The 20637-nt window shown below is 40.7% G+C and overlaps 2 protein-coding genes across 3 annotated transcripts in view; one reads left to right on the top strand and one right to left on the bottom strand.

Annotated features, from left to right (window-relative positions):
• rpe (ribulose-5-phosphate-3-epimerase) overlaps positions 1–2841 on the top strand; it is an 89012-nt gene extending 86171 nt beyond the window's left edge. Inside the window, exon 7 of the mRNA XM_072261163.1 lies at positions 2020–2841. The gene's annotated coding sequence lies outside the window, so the exon portion shown is untranslated. The remainder of the gene's footprint in view (positions 1–2019) is intronic.
• The window catches only part of kansl1l (KAT8 regulatory NSL complex subunit 1-like), a 100909-nt gene that overhangs the window by 48900 nt on the left and 31372 nt on the right, over positions 1–20637 (bottom strand). For both annotated transcript variants that reach the window (XM_072261159.1, XM_072261160.1), the window contains exon 3: positions 1794–1935. In XM_072261159.1, the coding sequence (XP_072117260.1) occupies positions 1794–1935 (142 nt within the window). The remainder of the gene's footprint in view (positions 1–1793; positions 1936–20637) is intronic.

Raw genomic sequence — 20637 nt, 5'->3', positions numbered from 1 at the left:
GGTAAACCTCTTCTGTACACTCTCCAAAGCCTCCATATGTTTCCTATAATTGGGTGACCAGAACTGAATGCAATACTCCAGGTGCAGCCTAATCTGGAGATGTAGTTACAATAATGTTTTATAAGCTATAACACAGTTTCTAAGAGCGTTCCTGACTCTTGAACTTAATGCCTTACAAGAAGTTATGGACTTGAACTCCTACATCCCTCTGTTTGTCAACATTGTTAAGAGTCCTACTGTGTACTGCTCCTTTATATTTAATCTCCCAAAGTGCAACACCCACACTTACCTGGAAGAACCCATTGTTCATTTATTGCTCAAATTCCCCCCCCGCCCGACTTGATGACCCTAACACACTGCTAGGCAGATTCCCAAGTTTCTCTCTGAGTAAACTGATATTCTTCAGAATACTCAAACTTACACAAACAAAATGTCAATCACCCTTTATGCTGGTGGCTGCTGACTTACATTAGCTCTTAGGTAAGTAATGGTTCAATATTAAAGTTGTCACCCATGTTTTCAAGTTCCTACCCTAACTCTATTCTCCTCCAACCTGAGACTGGAGATGACTGCACTTTTCAGTTCTGGTCTTAAGCTTATTCCCCATCTCAATTGCTTCATCAATACTGCAGGGTGCAATGTCCAAATGCTCTGGAATGCTTTTATCTCTTCCATTCTTTAAACCATCCTCTCCAGCCAAGTTTTTGGCAATAACCCAAAATATCACGTGTGGTTTGACAAAATCGGTTTCAGTAATGCTCTTTGACATATTGAGAGTTAAAAGTCAAAACTGTTAATGGTTGTGCAGTTTGTCTGGTTAATTTCAATTGACGAATGAAAATTCCACATGCTAAATGGTTACTCGACCCCTGAACGGTCAGCATTCAACTTCTTAAGAGAGGTAAGTGGCATACAGCCACACTACAGTGAATGGATCAGTGTCCCCACCTTACGCTGCCAAATGTGGGTAATGATCAGTAGTTGCATTGATATCCTATGAACAAGGAATTCCCAGTGTGACTCATAAGCTGACGCTGATTGTCCCTGCCCTTTGTACACATCACCTTTTCTTTCTGGTAGTGGCATGGTAGCGTAGTGATTAGCATAATGCTATTACAATGCCAGCGGCCTGGGTTAAATCCCATCACTGTCTACAAGGAGTTTGTGGGTTTCATCCAGGTACTCCCGCTTCCTCTCATAATCCAAAGACATAAGGGTTACTAGTTTACTTGATCACATGGATGTAATTGGGTGAAGCAAGCTCACTGGGCCACAAACGCCTGTTACTGTGTGCATCTTTAAATAATAAAATTGCTTCATCAATGAAAGTATGATGAATTTACTTTGGAAGAAGAACACTGCTGAAATAGATTTAAAACAAAGTACTTGGCAACCTTATGTCAAAAATGAAAATAAAATGCAGTGAGAAAAAATTTAGAAATCCCACTTATCATATTGGGCAAGGACCTTTTGTCAAATCATTCGGAAATAATTGACAATAACATGATGACTGATGTGGGATATTTCTACAGTAATACTATAGAAAGTAATCTTCTGAGGCTAAACGTGAGACAAGGGCAAAGTGAAAGAAGCTTCATTTTATATCTAGCCGTTGTGACTAGTGGGGTCAATAACATTGCACAGCATCTGAATTTAATAAAGAGACAAAATGGCAGCGTGCCAGTGAACCACAGTGAATAAAATCATGTTCTTAAATGGACTAGCATACATCACATCAGCTATTTTCTTCATATTTGTTGAATTAACAACCATGTTTTTCACTTGATCTCTACCTTGGTAGAACGTATGTGCCTGTAGATTTCGTTCATGTGTCGTATTCTGTACTCCAGCTCTGATATCTGTGCTTGAAGCCATGTCCATCGACTTGCAATTTTGGCACGATCAACAGCCCATCCCCATTCTGCTCTGTGCTTGCTGTAAAACAAGACATTTTGAATCCTTTTATTTATCTGTAATTTATATTTTGTAACTAACTTCACAACATTGTATTTATTTCAGTTTAAAACTCTTGATGACTGCATCAATGAGGAAATCAATAAATTCGCAGGATGGTGCACAAACAACTATCTGGATCTGAATCCTAGTAAAACTAAAGGAAATGGTACTGGACGTTAGAAAACAACAGTACACTGTCTCAACCCTGGAAATAAGTGGCCAGTCAATAGAGCGTGTTGGAGAATACAAGTACCTTGGCACAACTTATAGATAACAAAATCACCTTTAAGACCAATGGTGGGTTGATAATCTCCATGTGCCAAGAATGGCTATTTTTCCAGTTTCCCAGCCATCAATTCTCCAGACATTTTATAAACATTTCATTGAATCAATATTAACCTACAACATCATGACATGGTTTGGAGAAATGAACATTATCAACCTCAACCCACTCAACAGAATTATCAGAAAAAGTAGTAAAATCATTGGCCAGGAACAAGAAACATTCAGCAGCATCCATATGAGACGGACAATAAAGAAGGCTCAACAGATAGCAGAGGGCATTACACATACACTTCATGCGTACTACACTCTCATGCCATCTAGATGCCGCTACAGGTCCTTGCCCACCATTACCAGAAGAGCCTTCTTTCAGGTTTTGTGCCTTCCTCCTTTCGCCTCAACACTCAATTTTGATAATACAGTATGCATAGCACCTCTGACAGTAAAAACAGTTTTATTATTTGTATTTTAAATCACATGCATTCATTCTTAGTATTTATTATCTATCGTGAATGTTTAACTATATGTAGTGTGGTGTTGTGCTTCTTAAGTTCAGTGATGTTGTCCTTACCACTGCACAAAGTTCCTCACGTAAATATGTAAAATAAAGTGAATTGAATTGAATCAAATTAAACTGTATGTTTTATGTTGCAGTTGTACGAGTCACTGGTGAGGTTGCATTGGAGTACTGTTCCTGTAAGCCAGGGGTTCCCAACCTTTTGCACACTGCGGACTGGTTTTAACATTGACGATATTCTTGCGGACTGGCCAATGGGGGGGGGATGTTGTTCAAGTTCAACAGTGGGCGTGACAGGGAATGAGGAAAGGTGCAGCTGACTCATGTTGTTTCATACCGCCAAATCATACCATTCCCTCGTAGCCCGGTGGTTGGGGACCACTGCTCTAAGTTGTGCGTGTGCACAGCAAGTTCAATGCAATACATAATCTAGTAGAGAAAAAAAAAGTAAAATAATAATAATAATAAACAAATCAATTATGTATACTGAATAGATTAAAAACATGCAAAAACAGAAATACTGTATATTAAAAAAAAGGTAGTGTCCACTTAGGAATCGGATGGCAGAGGGGAAGAAGCTGTTACTGAATCACTGAGTGTGTGCCTTCAGGCTTCTGTACCTCCTACCTGATGGTAACAGTGAGAAAAGGGCATGCCCTGGGTGCTAGAGGTTCTTAATAATGGACGTCGTCTTTCTGAGACACCACTCCCTGAAGGGGTCCTAGGTACTTTGTAGGCTAGTACCCAAGATGGAAGGAAGGAAGGAAATTGCCTTTTAAACTCAAGAGAGAGCATAGGCCATCAACTTTTTGCTGTTGATGTTTCTGTAGCGGGCAATTTCTTTTTTACGAGGTCGAGTAGCTAGCTCAACACTCAAACCAGCACGGATGGAAAGCATGCCTGGGGAACCAGCTGAGTTCAAACTCGGGAGCCTTCACTCTGAAGTCTGGCGCTGATGCCACTACGCCACCAGCTGGCTTACCCAAGATGGAGCTGACTAGATTTACAACCTTCTGCAGCTTTTTCGGTCCTGTGCAGTAGCTACTCTGTACCAGACTGTGATGAAGCCTGTCAGAATGCTGCACAATTATAGAAGTTTTTGAGTATATTTTTTCTCAGGCATCCGTTAGTCTCATGAGACCATGGATTTGTGCCTTGGAAGGTTTCCAGGGCGCAAGCCTGGGCAAGGTTGTATAGAAGATAAGCAGTTGCCCATGCTGCAAGTCTCCCGAAACGTCGACTGTGCCTCTTCCTAGAGATGCTGCCTGGCCTGCTGTGTTCACCAGAAACTTTGATGTGTGTTACTGATATGTTGTGACCAGGTTAGATCCTCAGAGATCTTGACACCCAGGAACTTGAACCTGCTCACTCTCTCCGCTTCTAATCCCTCCCACGCAGAAAGCCTTCGTTGCTGGAATTTTCTTTTATATAATGTTAATATAATAGTGAAATACTCTGTAATTATGTATTAATGAATATAATCCATAGATTTTCTAAATAATATTCATAACACAATCTTTGAATCATCTTAGATCTTCATCAACATATTTAGTGTTTCAAGTTACACCACTGTAACAAATTGTAACAATGAACACAGAATGGAAGTCAGTAGCTCATTGTTAATAAACCTCCGGCCTGCTGAATGGCATCTAAATTTAAAAGTTTACGAAATACGGAAGTTTTTTTGTTATACTGTATTACATTATATCCTTCAATCAATAAATTTAAAAATGTGATTTTTCAATTTTCATTTTAAATATTCATTATATGCATATTAGAGTGACGTGCAGTTTTCAGGCCAGGTAAAAATTTCTGCTCAGAGCAATGGTTGGTCCATGCAGCTGCAAAGGAAAATTAGAGGGAACGTTGATAGGAGTACTGTGTACAGTTTTGGTCAGTCTGTTATAGGAAAAATGTATTGAAACTGGAATGCGTGCAGAAAAGATTAACTAAGATGTTACTAGAACTAGAGGGACTGAATTATAGGGAATGGTTAGTCAGGCTAGGACTTTATTCCATGAAACTTAATAGAGGCATAGGTAATGGGATTGGTAAATCTTTTCTCCAAGAAAGAGGGGGCCAAAACTTGAAGGCATAGATTAAGGGTGAGGGGGGCAATATTTAAAAGGGACCTGAGGGGCAATTTTTTCATACAGAGGATGATGAGTATATGGAATGATCTACTAGAAGTGGTTGAGGCAGGTATAATAGTATTATTTAAGAAGGATAGGTACAGGGAGGGGCAGAACTTAGAAGAATATGGGCTAAACACAGGAAATTGAGACTAGCTGGTGGATACCATGGTCGGTCTAGACTCCTTGGGCCAAAGAGCCTGTTATCCACGCTGTATTGCTCTATGACTCTTTATCAATGCAATAAGGTCATACAGATTGACAAAAATACATAAACCCCTATTAAATGATAATTCAAAAATTCAGATGTATCAGTCAAAATAAAATATAAAAGAATAAATCTTTGATCTATCACTTTTATAGATGTGAATTGTTTTTAATTTTTGGATTACATGAAGCTTCAGGGTTTTCCATTATAAAGTACCCATATTTCTGTGTAAAGACAGACTTAAAAGCTGTTGGCAATCACTGAAGATGAGCACTTCATAAATACTGATAAGACTTAGAGAGACAATATTTTATTTATAGAGCCAGAGATACAATACTTCTTGACACTTAATTCCAAATACTTGCATTAGGTATGTAAACTTCTATATTTTGCCTACTGAAGTGCCTGTCTAAACGTTTTCTTAACAGTGATTGAATCATATTCCACCACCTTCTCTGCCATTAATTTCAGATATCAACAATTTTTTGCATTAAAAACTCCCCCATCAAATCTTTTGAAAACTCTTTCCTCTTACCTTAAACCTATGCCTTATTGTTCACGTAGATTGAATGTTATTCCTATTAAAATATGACAACCTGCACAATCAGGTTTCTTACTATCATAGCACTCAGTACTCCATCTGCCAATTTTTTGCCCATTAACTTTATCCATCTCTGACCCCTTTGAAACTAACAACTTAACAACATGCTTTCATTCCTATTGTGACTGTGTTTGACCGGTCCCTCTCTCCCTCTCACTCAATGCTGCAAGTGTCTTGGGTCTTGGGCAAGGTTTAATCAATGCGGTTTGTGGATTAGACTCTGTAGTTCATGTTATGATGTGTTTCTGGTCAGTCTTCTATTTTGGCTCTGCGGCCTGTAGCCAACAAACAGCCCAGTGCTAAATTCAACTGAACTGAACTACTCTGAACATTCCAAAATTGTTTCGGTGATGATGTCTAATGTTTTATATTCTGTTTTTCACTTGCCGTTTTCATGATTTGTTCTTTTTTATGTGCTTTGGGTGTTTGACGCTTTCTTTGAACAGGTCCCGTGGTATTTCTGATTCGTGACTGTCTGCGGGAAAATGAATCTTTGGGGCTGCATACTGCATACATACTTTGATAATAAATATACTTCGAATCTGAATTTTACGTCATTAGCAAATCTGGCCACAATACATCCACTCCCTTCAACTAGGTACTTCGTATAGTTGGCAAGCAACTGAGGTCCCAACACAGATCCAACAGTTACAATCTACAATCTGAAAATTAATTACATTTAGTCCAATATTGATGGTTTCATTAGCCAATTGTCCAGGCTTGATTGCAGCTGTACAAAATGGTGCATTTTGGTCACCTTGTTCTTGGAAGGATAACATTAAACAGGAAACAATGTAGAGAAGACTAATGAGGATGCAAGCAGGATTCAAGGGACTGCTATAGTGAGAGGTTGGGCAGGCTGAGCGTTTATTCATTGATATGTAGGGGATTAGGTATAGATCCATCAAACACATTATATAGAGGTGTTTAAAATCATGAGTGTCATAGATAGGGTGAACATACTTTTCTTTTCCAGTGAAGGGGAACTAAAAGATAGAGAGCACAGGGCGAAGATGAGACGTGAACAAACTAATAGGGACCTAGGAGGCAACCTCTTCATGCAGAGGGTGGTGCGTACATGGAATGAGCTGCCAGAGGAAGCAGTTGAGGCAGGTACAACAGTAACATTTAAAAGACATTTGGATATTAAGTACGCAAATAGGAAGGTTTTAGAGGGATATGGGCCAAATGCAAGCAAATAGGACTGGTTTGGTGGGCACCATAATTGGCATTGACAACTTTGTTCAAGGGTCTGTTTCTGTGCTGTATTACTCTCTGACTTTATTATGCTACCTGCTCCAACATTTCTTCATCTCATGCAATTTTCTCTGGTATGGACAGTTACAGAATGGCTTGTGGAGCTCCAAGCACACATCAACCAGTTCCCTTTATTCACACTGTCAGTTGTCCAACACCATCTCTCTCTCCGAAAACCTTGTTGACCAGAATTCTCCTCCAACTTTCTATAGGTCTTGTGCTGAGAAAGTAATAACATCGGTACCATGCTCAGCAGTACCCCTGAAGTTCTCATTCATTCTGGTGCCCTTGGTTCTCTAGTCACATGCCGCACTTTAAAAACAATTGTTTTGATTCCAGGTTGCTTGCTGTTTGCCACAAATTGTATTCTTTCTCGTAAAAATTGTGTACAATTTATTTTTAGTTTATGTTATCCTGTGAATGCTGCTTATATGACATTATATGCCTGTGATGCTGCTGAAAGTAAGTTTTTCATTGCTCTTGTGAACATTGCATGTGTATTTGTGTATATGACAAACTCAGTTTTGACCTCTGCCCTCCACTCACCCAGCACCTCCTGCGTATGTAAATGGACCACTCCTCACAACCATTCCCATGCGCTATAGGTACAATGGTCTCTCTCATTTGCTTTTGGAGATAAAGAAAACTGTTTTTTTATATATCTCTTTGACTGTGAATATGACCCAGTCTGAGATTTCTTTGTAGTTTGCGCTTTTTACCATAGCGAAATCTCCATTCAGGGAGAACTACACAGTCAAACAAAGAGAAGGGCAGGCACCAATGACATCCAAGAGCCCAATCAACATTAGACACCGCTGTTGCCACGCCCAGCAATGCTTTTTCTTGGGGTTCATTACACATTCCTAGCAGAGTAGCTTGCAGCAGAAGGGAGGGTGGTATATCACAACAAGTTCCTAGCCAGAAGTTCTGTTAGCAATACTTTTCTAAATGTTAGAATGACTCTGTTTAGCGCAGATTCCATTTACATTTTTGTCTCTAGAAATACACGCTGAGTGACAAGGTAGGGTGGCTGGCCTAAGCTTCTTTCAGCTTCCTATTTTCTAGAATGGGGTAATTCATTTGAGACATTCCAAGCCTAACCCCTCCAGAATGCAGGAAATTTTGCAAGATCACAATCAGTGTATTCATTATCCCTACAATCTCCTTAGACACAGGCCATCCAGTCCAGGAGAATTAACCATAGAGCCATCCAGCACATAAACAGACCCTTCAGCCCAAATGATTCATGCCAATCAAGATGCCCATCTAAGCTGGTCCCATTTGCCTGCAAATCCATCTTGAACCTTTCCTATCCATGTATCTGTTCAAGTACCTTTAAATATTGTTAATGTACACACCTTCATCACTTCCTCTGACCACTTATTTCACATGCAGACCATCCTCTGAGTGAAAAAGTTGCCTTCGGGTTCCTATCAAATCTTTCAACTATCACTTTAAACATGTCTAGTTGTTGATACCACAACTGGGGTGGGGAGACTGTGCACATTTTATACACTTCAATAAGATCAAGCCTCATTCTCCTACATTCAAATAAAGTCCCGATCCACTTAGCTTCTCTCTCTATAATCCTATGCCTCAAGTCCTGGCAACCTGACAACATTCTTGGAAATCTTCTCTGTAATCTCTCCTGTAGACAGTGACCAAAGGTTGACAAAAAAAGTCCAACATCCTATGCAACTGCTACATAACATCCCAACTTCTATATTCATGTACTCAGTGATAAAGGATGGTGTGCCTAGTCTTCTTACCAACCTGTAATGTAGCCATGTATCTGTACTCCTAGATCCCTCTATTCTATAAGGTCCTACCATTCACAGTGAGAGTCCTCCTCCAATTTGTCTTCCCACAACGCAAGACTTCGCACTTATCTGAATTAAGTTCTGTTTGTTACTAGTTGGCCCACTTACTCAGCTGATTAATATTCCACTGTTAATTTAGATAATCATGTTCACTGTCTCTGACACTGCCCGATTTAGTGTCATCTGTAAACTTGCTAATCATACCTTGTACATTCTCTTCTAAATTACTGATACGCATGACCTAGCATCGAGCACTTTGAAATAGCCCTAGTCACAGCTCTCCAGTATGAAAAACAGCCTTCCACCATGACCTACTGTTTCCTACCTATTGTGGATCCAATTAGCTACCTCTCTCTGGATCCTATGTAATCTAACTTTCCATAGAATCCTACTTGACGGAATCTTATCAAAGTTTTTATAGAAGATAATATAGAGGACATTTACCACTCTACCCTCATCGCTTTCTTGGTGACAAAAAATAACACTCAAATTCATGATCCATGATCTCCCCTGCAATTGTACTTGCCTCAGGATCACCAATAGTAACTTAACTACCAAAGAAGTTAGGCTTACTGAGCTTAGGTTTCCAAGTTTTCGTTTGCAGCCCTCCTTAAATAAGACACAATATTAGCCATTCTCTAGTCTTCCATTGCTGATGATGATGCAGCATAAAATTTCCATAGCAACACCTTGCAGACTCATTCCCACTATCATCTAGAATGGCAAGAACTGCAGATTCCTGGGAACACCACCATTTGGAAATACCCCTCCAAGTCATTCACCATCCTTACTTGGAAAAATATCACCATTCCTTCACTGTCGCTGGGTCAAAATCATGGAATTCCCTCCCTAACAGCACTGTGGATGTACCTACACCTCAGGGATACAGCAGTTCAAGAAGGCAGATCACCACCACCTTCTGAAGGGCAACCACGGATGGGCAATAAATGTTGGCTTAGCTGGCAACACCCACATCCCGTAAATGAATAAATGAATAAATAAACAAATATATAAATAAAACACCTCAGTTAGCACTCCCACAATTTCTCTAGCTTCCAATAGTATTCCTGGATATACCTGGTTAGGTCCTGTCGATTTATTTACCTTCATACATTTTAAAACATCCACATTACAGCAGAGAAAGTCCTGAACTACCACACAGATCAACCCCATTAACTACCTCAAGTTCCAAAGTTGCCATGTCATTCTCCAGGGTAGAAACAGAGTAGTATTTATTAAGGACCTCACCTATCTCTGGGCTCCATATACAGATGTCCACTTTGGTCTTAGGGTGGCACTGATCTCTCCCTTGTTTCTCTTTTTCCCATAAAATATTTATAAAACCTCTTTGGATTCTCCTTAATCTTCTCTGCCAAGGATACCTTAAACCCCTTGTTTGCCCTTCCTACTTCCTTCTTAAGTATATTCCTGTATCCTTCAGGGGTTCACCTAATCCAGCTGCCTGCTTCATTCCTTTCTCCTGGTTTGCAGCTCAATATCTTTTGTCATCCAGTGTTCTACTCCTATCAACTTGGTATTCCATTCTAACAGGAACATACAGACCTTAAACTCTCGTTACCTCACTTTTAAAAGCCTTCCACTTGCCAGATACCCCTGTTCCTGTAAACAAAATACTCCAATCAACACAAAATGCTGGAGGAACTCAGCAGGTCAGACAGCATCTATGGAAAAGGGTCTTGGCTTGAAACGTCAACTACTTACTCTTTTCCATAGATGCAGTCTGGCCTACTGAGTCCCTCTAGCATTTTGTGTGTATTACTTTGAATTCCAGCATTTGCAGATTTTTTTTTTAAAAAAGCAACAACAGGAATTCTGCAGATGCTGGAAATTCAAGCAACACACATCAAAGTTGCTGGTGGACGCAGCAGGCCAGGCAGCATCTCTAGGAAGAGGTACAGTCGACGTTTCAGGCCGAGACCCTTCGTCAGGACTAACTGAAGGAAGAGTTAGTAAGAGATTTGAAAGTGGGAGGGTGAGGGGGAGATCCAAAATGATAGGACAAGACAGGAGGGGGAGGGATGCAGCCAAGAGCTGGACAGGTGATTGGCAAAAGGGATATGAGAGGATCATGGGACAGGAGGTCCGGGGAGAAAGACAAGGGGGTAGGGGGGAACCAGAGGATGGGCAAGGGGTATAGTCAGAGGGACAGAGGGAGAAAAAGGAGAGAGAAAGAAAGAATGTGTGTATAAAAATAAATAACGGATGGGGTACGAGGGGGAGGTGGGGCATTAGCGGAAGTTAGAGAATGGCATGAACATCGCCTTCTCTAACTTCCGCTAATGCCCCACCTCCCCTCGTACCCCATCCGTTACTTATTTTTATACACACATTCTTTCTCTCACTCTTCTTTTTCTCCCTCTGTCCCTCTGACTATACCCCTTGCCCATCCTCTGGTGTCCCCCCCCCCCCGTCTTTCTCCCCGGACCTCCTGTCCCATGATCCTCTCATATCCCTTTTGCCAATCACCTGTCCAGCTCTTGGCTCCATCCCTCCCCCTCCTGTCTTCTCCTATCATTTTGGATCACCCCTCCCCCTCTCAAATCTCTTACTAACTCTTCCTTCAGTTACTCCTGACAAAGGGTCTCGGCCTGAAACGTCGACTGTACCTCTTCCTAGAGATGCTGCCTGGCCTGCTGCGTTCACCAGCAACTTTGATATGTGTTATTTGCAGATTTTCTCATTTTTGACATTCCAATCATGTCTTGCAAGTCCTTGCCCAATAATGCCAAATCTGCCTAGCCACAATTTAGAACTTCAGACTATGGACTAGATCTGTTCCTTTCCATGTGCTCCCATAGTCATACTTTACTGATCCTGAGGGAATTTGGTTTTCGTTACAGTTGCACCAACCAAGAATAGACTGTAAATATAGCAATATAAAACCATAAATAATTAAATAGTAATATGTAAATTATGCCAGGAAATAAGTCCAGGGTCAGCCTATTGGCTCAGGGAGTCTGACCCTCCAAGGGAGGAGTTGTAAAGTTTGATGGCCACAGGCAGGAATGACTTCCTATGACGCTCAGTGTTGCATCTTGGTGGAATGAGTCTCTGGCTGAATGTACTCCTGTGCCCAACCAGTACATTATGTGGTGGATGGGAGACATTGTCCAAGATGGCATGCAACTTGGACAGCATCCTCTTTTCGGACCGTCAGAGAGTCCAGTTCCATCTCCACAACATCACTGGCCTTACGAATGAGTTTGTTGATACTGTTGGTGTCTGCCACCCTCAGCCTGCTGCCCCAGCACACAACAGCAAACATGATAGCACTGGCCACCACAGACTCGTAGAACATCCTCAGCATCATCCGACAGATGTTAAAGGACCTCAGTCTCCTCAGGAAACAGAGACAGCTCTGACCCTTCTTGTAGGCAGCCTCAGTGTTCTTTGACCAGTCCAGTTTATTGTCAATTCGTATCCCCAGGTATTTGTAATCCTCCACCATGTCCACACTGACCCCCTGGATGGAAACAGGGGTCACCGGTGCCCTAGTCCTCCTCAGGTCCACCACCAGCTCCTTAGTCTTTTTCACATTAAGCTGCACTATCATCCTAGTCACTTATCCTGCCCAATCTTCCCAATCTTCCCCACAAGTCAAACTTCAGCCCCATTAAGTTGCCTTGCACCTTTCCTCTTGCCCCTCCCTTTCAATCCTTGATTTTCTATTGCTATTGGGAGGCACTGCTATCCATTGAGATTGCTGTCTTAGCATTTTAGGTACTCTTTTCATATACTGATAGTTCTCATATTTCCTTACAGCACAAGAGGCAATTCAGCCTACTAAGTCTTTGCTCTCAGAACCATACCATCCCTCCACTAATATACCTCAATTCCACTCTCTCACACGTGCCCATCAACTCCCCCCATTTGCCCATTGCTCACCCGTAGCAGCAATGTGGGTGGCTAATAGGTGAATGGGGAGACATGCAGCAAATAACTCAATTACCAATAACATAAAATGCTGCAGGAATTCAGCTACAGAACATCCTAATGAAGGATCTCAGCCAAAAATGTGGACCCTATTCCCCTCCACACATACTACCTGAGCTGCTGAGTTCCTCAGTTCCTCCATCATTTTGGATGTGTGTTGCTCAGCATTTCCAGCATCTGCAGAATCTCTTGTGCTTACCTCCCAAACACATTTCCAGGATACAAGAGGAAATGAGAGATCTGGTAGAAATCCACATGGTCATAACAAGCAAGTTCAAGTTCCACACAGACAGCACCCATGGTCAGGATTAAGTGGGTCACTGGAACTCTAAGGCAGCAGCACAAACCACTGCATCGTTAAGCAGAAACTACTAACACCGGTCTTTATTTCTTCTCAATAATTTAAATCTCTGTTTCCCCTTTTCTTGGACATTAATTTACTAGATTCTAAAATTTGCCAGCTTCTGGGCTATTATAATCTTAGCAACAATATGTCTTTACTTCGAATTTGATACCATCCTTGACTTTCTTAATAAGCCTCGATGGATCATCTCCTTATGATCTTTATTTTAAAATGCAGCACATCTTTGCTGAGAGTTACGATAACTAGTCTGCCACTAGTTATTCACCATCTGGCATTTTAATCTGCATTCCACTTTAAGCCAACTCTCTCTTTATACCTCAATTGCCTTCAATTCATTACCAGCATCCTGGGAATTGGCTGGATGAGGGATTAGTTGTTTCTTGTCAGAAACAAGAGGCTATGAGAACAGATCAGTAACTGGGGAATCCCAGATCAAATGATTCACCTCTTGAAGCTTGAAAGTGCTTCCAGCATCTACAGGTCACAAGTGTGATATTATACTTGTCATACTGGCCAGGATAAGTGGACATCAAACAATTGCATGCTAAGTATTTTAAAGGGTTAATCTTCAGGCTTGTCAAATGTCTCACCATTACTGTGGCCTTCAATGTAAAAGAACTGGTTGGCTGCAGGAGCTTTGACTACTACTATGAGAATACACCACGGGAATGCAATACTGTGGGAATAGCCATAACATGGTGATCACAAGGGTGGGACTTGTGAAGAGTGATGACAAGTGATGATTGGTTCTAATCCAGTGGTTTGAAATGGTGCTATGTATTGGTCTACTTGCTGCTGCATTTCATGTTGGTGCAAAGGGTATGAAAATAGAGCATTTGCAGGGCTTGGGATAGTTTCTAGGGGCTTCATTGATGGGCCAGTTGTGAACAGCGCCGCAGATCGGCAGAACGGGAGGAGCGCTGCAGTGAGAGGGGCCCATACACAACTAGTTAAGTATTTTAATGCTTGCTCTGTTCTATCCTAATAAACGTAGTTTTGTAGTTGTAAGTATATAATTGGTATTGGAGTCTTTCTGTCTCGTCAAGTTGGATCTGCACACCTATTATTTGAACAAAATACAATATTACAGCTCAGGGCTTCAGAATTTGGAGCTCAATTCCAAATTTACTTTTAAGTATAGAAGGTCAAGGCAAGGGGGTTTAGGCAGGACATGAAGCAATGGTGGATAAAAGCAAGGCTACCATTTGTGTGATGAAAGGAGGAAAAAGCACTAGTGACTGTAGTTATAGGAATGGAAAGATGAAATATAAAGTAGGACCTGGACAAAGATAAGGGAGTCAACCAGAGGCACAATGTAATCAAGAAACCTGGAAATGGCAGGAGGATTGATAGAGGTCTAACCTGAAGAGATTGGGACAGAAATGGTAGAAGACAATGGTGTAGAGTTCAGGTAAGCGTTTTTTTTAAAAAAAACACTGACTGGAATGAACAAGAGTAACCACTTATTTCCTGTGCTCTTAATGGGAAAAAAAATTCAGTTATTGGATACAGTCATATTTTAATTTTTAAAAGCATTTAAATATCAACAAATTTAAATCCAAGCTCTTATTTTCTTCACATTACAAAATGAGGTCAAAGTGTTAAAATAATCATCTGAGTCCTTTTCCAACTTTGAAAAATGATTTTCAACATACTATGTACTAGGTTTCTATACTCAGACATTCCAGAATTTTCCAGCACCACATGGTTTCTATTTATAATAATAACAACTTTATTTATAGAACATTTTCATACAGATGGTGTAGTTCAAAGTGCTTTACAATAGGATAAAAGTATAAATATAAAAATAAAATGAAACATGAAAATAAAAGACAATAAGGTATGGCCACATTAGTGGGATTGTATTACAGACCACCCAATAGTCAAAGAGAATTGGAAGTGCAAATCTGCAGAGAGATAGCAGGCAACTGCAGGAAACAAAGTTGTGGTGGTAGGGGATTTTAATTTTCCATATACTGAGTGGGTCTCCCATCTGGTCCTAGGGCTGAGGTTCTTAACTGGAAGAAGGCCAAATTTGAAGAAATGAGAAAGGATCTAAAAAGCGTGGATTGGGACAGGTTGTTCTCTGGCATGGATGTGATCGGTAGGTGGGAAGCCTTCAAAGCAGAAATTTTGAGAGTGCAGAATTTGAATGTTCCTGTCAGGATTAAAGGCGAGGTGAATAGGAATAAGGAACCTTGGTTCTCAAGGGATATTGCAACTCTGATAAAGAAGAAGAGGGAGTTGTATGACGTGTATAGGAAGCAGGGAGTAAATAAGGTGCTTGAGGAGTATAAGAAGTGCAAGAAAATACTTAAAGAAATCAGGAGGGCTAAAAGAAGACATGAGGTTGCCTTGGCAGTCAAAGTGAAGGATAATCCAAAGAGTTTTTACAGGTATATTAAGAGCAAAAGGATTGTAAGGGATAAAATTGGTCCTCTTGAAGATCAGAGTGGTCGGCTATGTGCGGAACCAAAGGAAATGGGGGAGATCTTAAATAGGTTTTTTGCGTCCGTGTTTACTAAGGAAACTGGCATGAAGTCTATGGAATTAAGGGAAACAGTAGTGAGATCATGGAAACTGTACAGATCGAAAAGGAGGAGGTCCTTGCTGTCTCGAGGAAAATTAAAGTGGATAAATCCCTGGGACCTGACAGAGTGTTCCCTCGGACCTTGAAGGAGACTAGTGTTGAAATTGCAGGGGCCCTGGCTGAAATATTTAAAATGTCGCTGTCTACAGGTGAGGTGCCGGAGGATTGGAGAGTGACTCATGTTGTTCCGTTGTTTAAAAAAGAATCGAAAAGTAATCCGGGAAATTATAGGCCAGTAAGTTTAACGTCGGTAGTAGGTAAGTTATTGGAGGGAGTACTAAGAGACAGAATCTACAAGCATTTGGATAGACTGGGACTGGATAGGGAGAATCAACATGGCTTTGTGCGTGGTAGGTCATGTTTGACCAATCTATTGGAGTTTTTCGAGGAGGTTACCAAGAAAGTGGATGAAGGGAAGGCAGTGGATATTGTCTACATGGACTTCAGTAAGGCCTTTGACAAGGTCCCGCATGGGAGGTTAGTTAGGAAAATTCAGTCGCTAGGTATACATGGAGAGGTGGTGAATTGGATTAGACATTGGCTCAATGGAAGAAGCCAGAGAGTGGTGGCAGAGAATTGCTTCTCTTAGTGAAGGCCTGTGACTAGTGGTGTGCCACAGGGTTCAGTGCTGGGTCCATTGTTATTTGTCATCTATATCAATGATCTGGATGATAATGTGGTAAATTGGATCAGCAAGTTTGCTGATGATACAAAGATTGGAGGTGTAGTAAACAGTGAGGAAGGTTTTCAGAGCCTGCAGAGGGACTTGGACCAGCTGGAAAAATGGGCTAAAAAATGGCAGATGGAGTTTAATACTGACAAGTGTGAGGTATTGCACGTTGGAAGGACAAACCAACGTAGAACATACAGGGTTAATGGTAAGGCACTGAGGAGTGCAGTGGAACAGAGGGATCTGGGAATACAGATACAAAATTCCCTAAAAGTGGTGTCACAGGTAGATAGGGTCGTAAAGAGAGCTTTTGGTACATTTGCCTTTATTAATCAAAGTACTGAGTATAAGAGCTGGAATGTTATGATGAGGTTGTATAAGGCATTGGTGAGGCCGAATCTGGAGTATTGTGTTCAGTTTTGGTCACCAAATTACAGGAAGGATATAAATAAGGTTGAAAGAGTGCAGAGAAGGTTTACAAGGATGTTGCCGGGACTTGAGAAACTCAGTTACAGAGAAAGGTTGAATAGGTTGGGACTTTATTCCCTGAAGCGTAGAAGAATGAGGGGAGATTTGATAGAGGTATATAAAATTATGATGGGTATAGATAGAGTGAATGCAAGCAGGCTTTTTCCACTGAGGCAATTGGAGAAAAAAACCAGAGGACATGGGTTTAGGGTGAGGGGGGAAAAGTTTAAAGGGAACATTGGGGGGGGGGGGCTTCTTCACACAGAGTGGTGGGAGTATGGAATGAGCTGCCAAACGAGGTGGTAAATGCGGGTTCTTTTTTAACATTTAAGAATAAATTGGACAGATACATGGATGGGAGGTGTATGGAGGGATATGGTCCGTGTGCAGGTCAGTGGGACTAGGCAAAAAATGGTTCGGCATAACCAAGAAGGGCCAAAAGGCCTGTTTCTGTGCTGTGCTGTAGTTTCTATGGTTTTCTATGGTTTCTAAGATGTTAGTTAAAAGCAAGGTTAAACAAATAGGTTTTGAGCTGGTGTCAACTCAGTCTGCATCCTTAGATACCTAATTGCTAGAGCAGGACTATAAGATGAAAATGATTCTGTGATGTACTCTTGCCCCAGACCACTAAGACCTTTAAAAACAACTTTTAAATCAATTCTAACACATACAGGAAGTCAATGCAGAGTAGGTAGTATGGGAGTAATATGTTCCTTCATTCTGGTTTTGGCTAAAAGTCTAGCAGCAGCGTGAAACAGTTGACATTTATCAATAGATTGCTTTGGAAGGCAGTAATCTAGTCTATTTGTTATAACATGAAATACTTTTGCAGCATCATTATGTGACAGAAACAAACATACGTTTGCAGCATTTCTTATTGTAAAAATGATGCTCTGGTTACTTTCTTTATGTGGGATTTAAAATTCAAATCTGAATCAAGGATAACACCCAGGCTAGTTACTTCTGATTTTACAAGGAGAGCCAGTTCCCAAGTTTATCAAGAAGTTTCTCTCTTTTGGCTTTAGGACCAACCAAAAGTATTTCAGTTTTATCTTCATTTAGCTTCAAGAAATTATTGTTTATCCACTTATTTATTCCAGCCATAGCAGAAGTCAGAGAAAATAGGGTGTTACCATCATCAGGTCTCAACTAAGATATGCAATTGTGTGTCATCTGCTTAACTGTGGAATTCAAGTTTATGCTCTCTAATTATGTCTCCTCAGGGAAGCATGTACAAGGAGGAGAGTAGGAGATCAAGCCAGCTTCCTTGAGCAATATCAAAAGGTACACTGTATCTTTACACTGTAAAATTGGTCTCCAAGACAAACAAAATGTGTTTTCTCTACGATATATGAACAAAACCAATTAAGGGCACTACCAGAGAGGCCAACACAGTTCTCAAGGCAACTTAGGAGAATGTTGTGGTCAATTGTGTTGAAGGCAGCATTTAGATCCAGAAGAATTAAAACTCTATTGGCATCAGTGCTAAGCCTAAGGTCACTGACAATTTTGACTGTCTCAACACTGTGGTTTTCTCTAAAACTTGACTGAAACTTTTCTACAGTATTACCCTCCTTCAGAAAGTACAGTTGGATGAAATTGACTTTAAGATTCTTGTCCAGGAAGGGAAGATTCAAGATAGGCTTGTAGTTAGCCAGTACATCACTACTGAGGTTTGGCTTTTTAAGGAGGAGTTTGACAGCCGCAGTTTTGAAGGTATCTGGAAAACTCCAGTTTCAAGAAAGTGTTAATAATTTTCCCAACAGAATTGAAAACACTAGTGAGAGTCTTTAAAAAGTGTAGTAGGGACAGGGTCAAGATATCAAGTAGATGGTTTACTCTTTCTTGCAATCTTATAAAGTTCTGAATCAGAAATACTTGTAAATGTTGACATTGTTGTCGTCATTTTACAAAGGGCTGTAGAGGTTACCAATATACTCTCCTTAATGGAAATAATTTTTTCATAAAAAATATTGTGAATTCCTCACGTTGTGTTAGATGCTCAATTAAGGACATTATAGATTGGGGCAGGATTCCAACAAAATCACTGCTATTCTCTGTAACAATCTTGGAAAAATGGGTTCATCTTGCAGAGTGTATAGCAGTGTTAAAGGAGCCTAATATTTCCTTATAAAAATTTGACTGAACTTAAAAATATTATTCTAAACTTATCTACTTATAATTCCCGTTCTTGCTGAATCACAGTCCTGTAAGTTCTGAGATTTTAAAAGTCTTAACAAGCCAATGGATATAAATTAGCATAAACCTTCTTTAAAGATGTCACTAAGCAACCAAAGATGGCAGTATGTCCAGATGGTGGCCACTCTGGCTCCAATTAATGATGTAATTGTTTGTCCTTTCTTTCTTTCTCTCTCATGATTACATGACACTGCTGGATATTAAGAACTCCAAGTATTACAAGTGTACCTCACTAACGAGTTGTTGGATAGCAAATAAGCTCTGCAGCATGGGATTATTGCACACTGTGTTGTGGCCTGCTACAGCCACACAAGGAGACACCATCAGAAGCAGTATGCAAGGAAGCAAAAGCAAGGAAAGCATGCAGGTATTCGTGCAAGAATAAGGACGAAACCCTTCAGGCCAGTTCTCCTGTTGATTCTGATTTGAAATATTCGATCGCTAGAAAATAAACTAGATTACCTGTGCCTGAGACTGAATCAGCATGACATGAAGGACAGCTGCACACTCATTCTGACAGAAACATGGCTCCAGGATACCATCCCTGAAGTGGACACACAGTGAAAAGGCTTCATCTCTTTTCAGGTCAACAGAATTCCTGCAATCTCTGGCAAGGCCCAAAGTGGAGTTGTATGTATCTATGTTAATAAGAATTAGTGTGTGAAAGCTTTGTTAGTGACGATCTACTGTTTGCCAATGGTGAAGTGCAGGTCCTTCTATTTATTGAGGGAGCTCACTTCCATTGGTGATTGTGGCTGTATACATCCCACCCTGATTTTACCGTTGCTGGTGACTTCAACCATGCTAATTTAAGTCAGTCCTGCCTTAATTCTCTCAGCATGTTGACCTTGCCTTCAGAGGTGAGAACACATTAGACCTGGTTTATATCAACATCCCTGGTGCCTACAAAGCTGCTCACATCAGATTCTCCGACCACTAATCTGTTATGTTAATTCCTGCATACCAACCACTGATTAAACATGTCAAACAAGTTCAAAGGGGGACAGAGCCCTGGCTGGTAGGAGCATCCTCAACATTACAGGGTTATTTTGAAGACATGGTCATAGGGAGGTGCTTGAAAACTATATGTAATTCAAAGGAAGGATTGTAAATATATTGTAACTATAAAATTGCCCTGCTACCTTTGATTGTTAGCGTATAAAAATGTCATGTAACATTAGGTCGACCACACCTCGCCTTCAAAGAGTGTCTCAATATAATGCCTATTGGTCATTTTTGCTGAACAAAATGTTCCTATATCCACAAGCTCTCTGGTGATTTTGTTCACGCAACAGCAGAATGGTGCGAACACAACAATTTTAGTCTCAACATCAATAAGACCAAAGAGATGATTGTGGACTTTAGGGAGGTGCAGGATGACCATCCCTCAGTACACGTGGAAAGAGTTAGGAACACTGAGTTTCTGAGAGTGCACGTAATCGTCGATCTCATATGGTCCCTCAACACCACTCTTTGGTCAAGAAAGCACACCTCCACTTCCTGAGGAGATTGAGGCAAGTGAGGTCCCCCGCAACCATTTTAACCAATTTTTACAAGAGCACCATTGAGTGTCCTGACCAACTGCATCACTGTCTGGTATGGGAATTGGCACCTGACCA

The sequence above is a fragment of the Mobula birostris genome, chromosome 6, assembly GCF_030028105.1.
Source record: "Mobula birostris isolate sMobBir1 chromosome 6, sMobBir1.hap1, whole genome shotgun sequence".
Classification (NCBI taxonomy): Eukaryota; Metazoa; Chordata; class Chondrichthyes; order Myliobatiformes; family Myliobatidae; genus Mobula; species Mobula birostris.
This window is presented reverse-complemented; position numbering and strand designations above follow the sequence as displayed.